The 2,500-nt window shown below is 44.1% G+C and overlaps 1 protein-coding gene across 2 annotated transcripts in view; it reads right to left on the reverse strand.

Moving 5' to 3' along the window:
* Positions 1 to 2,500, reverse strand: part of LOC137979945 (dihydrolipoyllysine-residue succinyltransferase component of 2-oxoglutarate dehydrogenase complex, mitochondrial-like) — a 17,602-nt gene that overhangs the window by 2,376 nt on the left and 12,726 nt on the right. For both annotated transcript variants that reach the window (XM_068827264.1, XM_068827263.1), the window contains exon 13: positions 376 to 459. In XM_068827264.1, the coding sequence (XP_068683365.1) occupies positions 376 to 459 (84 nt within the window). The remainder of the gene's footprint in view (positions 1 to 375; positions 460 to 2,500) is intronic.

Raw genomic sequence — 2,500 nt, forward strand, 5'->3', positions numbered from 1 at the left:
CTAAGACTAATCCGGCATAAATTTATTGGCATTATGTTGCAAATAGTTTATTGTTTCATTGAACACTCCAGTGACTGACATCCCTTAACGTGGTTCAAACCAGGTTTCAAATTAGGTTTCAAAGCTTTCAAGTAACGTTCTTATTAGAAGGTTTGCCACTACAACGCTGTATCACGTATGGTACCATAAGAAACACCAATTATTGCTGATCAAGATCCCGTCATTATTGAGACGTAACAAGTCAGAGTGGCAACGGGAAAGCCCTGTAATATCACCCTTTACTTTGTCTTTCGTTGCACATATCTCATAAACAAACCCGGTGAACCCCATTTTATTGCTGGAAAGTGATCGAAATTTGATATTCACACCACGTACCTTTTCCCCAAGAGCATTGATCGCTTTCTCGATGTCAGCATAATTCATTTCTTCGACGTTTCTAATGACTGGTACAACAAGGCCCTAAAAGACAAACAGGAGAAAATTTCACGTAAGCGAGTAATGTGACAAATACACGAAAGATATTATTCATCAAATGGAAACCCGGAAAAATCCGAGCCTCAGATCAACCTCGTTCCCAGGGATTTAAAGCCACGACCCTCGGCGATCTATTCGGATGCTCTAACCACTGAGCTACTCAAGATTCTGTGGTCAGCAAAGGTGAAACGTGGACAAAACCTTAAATAACAATGACCACAACCAAGGTTTTCTGAGCCCGCGAGACTGAGCACCCCCAGCAAACCACTGTTTTAACGAAAACCGCTGGTCAGCAACCTGGTTGTGGTCATTGCTGTCTAAGGTCTTCCGAAATGTGGGTCTTTGACTTGAACGGCATCACGCAATCACATGGTCAAATTTCAGATAACCACATATGACTCATATCTGCATTGTGCATTGCATAATATCTTTAATGTAGCATTTCTCACATTACTCGCTAAGGTGGTTGGTTGGTTGGTTGCATCCTTGAAATGCCTTAATGTGACTGCGCGATGCAGTAATGAGTCATACATGGGAAAAAAGCGCTAATTTGGGATTGTTGTACGGTAATTTACTGTTTTCAGATCAAAACTTAGTAAATGCAGAACACGGCACACACAACTATAGGATGGTCGTGAGAAAGCTGATACGCCAGTTGTTAATTAGGCAACGGGAGAAAGGCCAAATGAAAAATCCGAGTCAGGATTCGAACCTGCGGGCTCCGTCATAGCCTACGAACGCAGACGTATTTCCGGCGGTCGTTTCTCTCCCCAGAGAGAGAAGTGTTTACACGGAACCGTTTTCGCCAGAAAATCCAAATCGTGATGGTATAAGCGAGCGCTGCACTACGTGCTAAATTCACTATTTTGAATTGAACAATGCAAATTTCGCGCCGAAATAGTAACCGTATTCAAATTGATGCGGTTTCGCTGTTTACACGACAAATGAAACCGCATCGTTTTGAAAACGCTCCACTTTTGGCAGTGGTTTCAAATCGACACGGTTTCAGCAACAGTCTCGATCGGTGTCGTGTAAACAGAAGGTGTAACCGCATCGAAAACGATGCGGTTACAAATAAAACCGCGTTCGTGTAAACGTTGCCTTAACCAACGGTTAGTGCAAACCAGCCTTCGAGCAACCTGCCCCAGGACATCAGGAAAGCCCGATTTCACGCAGATATGCGTCTAGTCTAGGTTACAGTGATGGCAATAATGATTGTTGTTGAGTTCACACACAAATGTTCGCTCGTAAAGTTTGCGAAAGATCAGTTCTGAAAACGCTCGACATCTTTTAGTGTGGGTCTTTGTATGTGGTTTGGGCGTATTAAGGCTCGTTTACACAGAGCGATTTTATCGCGCGACAAGAAAATCGCAGCAAAGTTGCACTAAATTTCGAGCATGTTCGAATTGGGGCGACAAGGCTGCGATCTGCCGCGCTACAAATCGCAGTGAAATCGCTGGCTGTTCACACGCGCGATTTGCTGTCGCCGTAAAATCGCCGTTCGATCGCAGCTCTTGTCGCGCGATAAAATCGCTCTGTGTAAACGAGCCTTTAGACAGCGTATTCGTGCTTACTTTCAAAGACGCAATTTTTGTTTCAATGGGACGTAAGCGCGTTGGCATAAGCTTCGCGCACGCGCTATAAAAGATGAATCAGCCATTGCACAACCATGCCACGTATGCGCTTTGGTTAAGTTTGCGCGTGCGCTTTACACGCTTGAGTGTGATTTGGGACTGAACGCAAAGACGACGAAGCCGAAATTTAACCGCGGGCATTTTCCCTAGAAAGCCCGAGTAGTAAAATCGTATTACAATAAATGCGTAGACCATCAAATGGCCGCATAAGAGTGATTAGGGTAAATACTACATCGCACATGCGCTATAAAAGATGAATCAGCCATTGCACAACTATACAAAAATTTGGTTTTATCAACGGAGTTGATAATGCAAATTGGCCACCGTACAGAGATTTTAAAAGCTGACGTTTCGAGCGTTAGCCCTTCGTCGCTCTGACGACGGGCTAACGC

This window comes from Montipora foliosa, chromosome 12 (genome assembly GCF_036669935.1).
Source record: "Montipora foliosa isolate CH-2021 chromosome 12, ASM3666993v2, whole genome shotgun sequence".
In the NCBI taxonomy this organism is placed as follows: Eukaryota; Metazoa; Cnidaria; class Anthozoa; order Scleractinia; family Acroporidae; genus Montipora; species Montipora foliosa.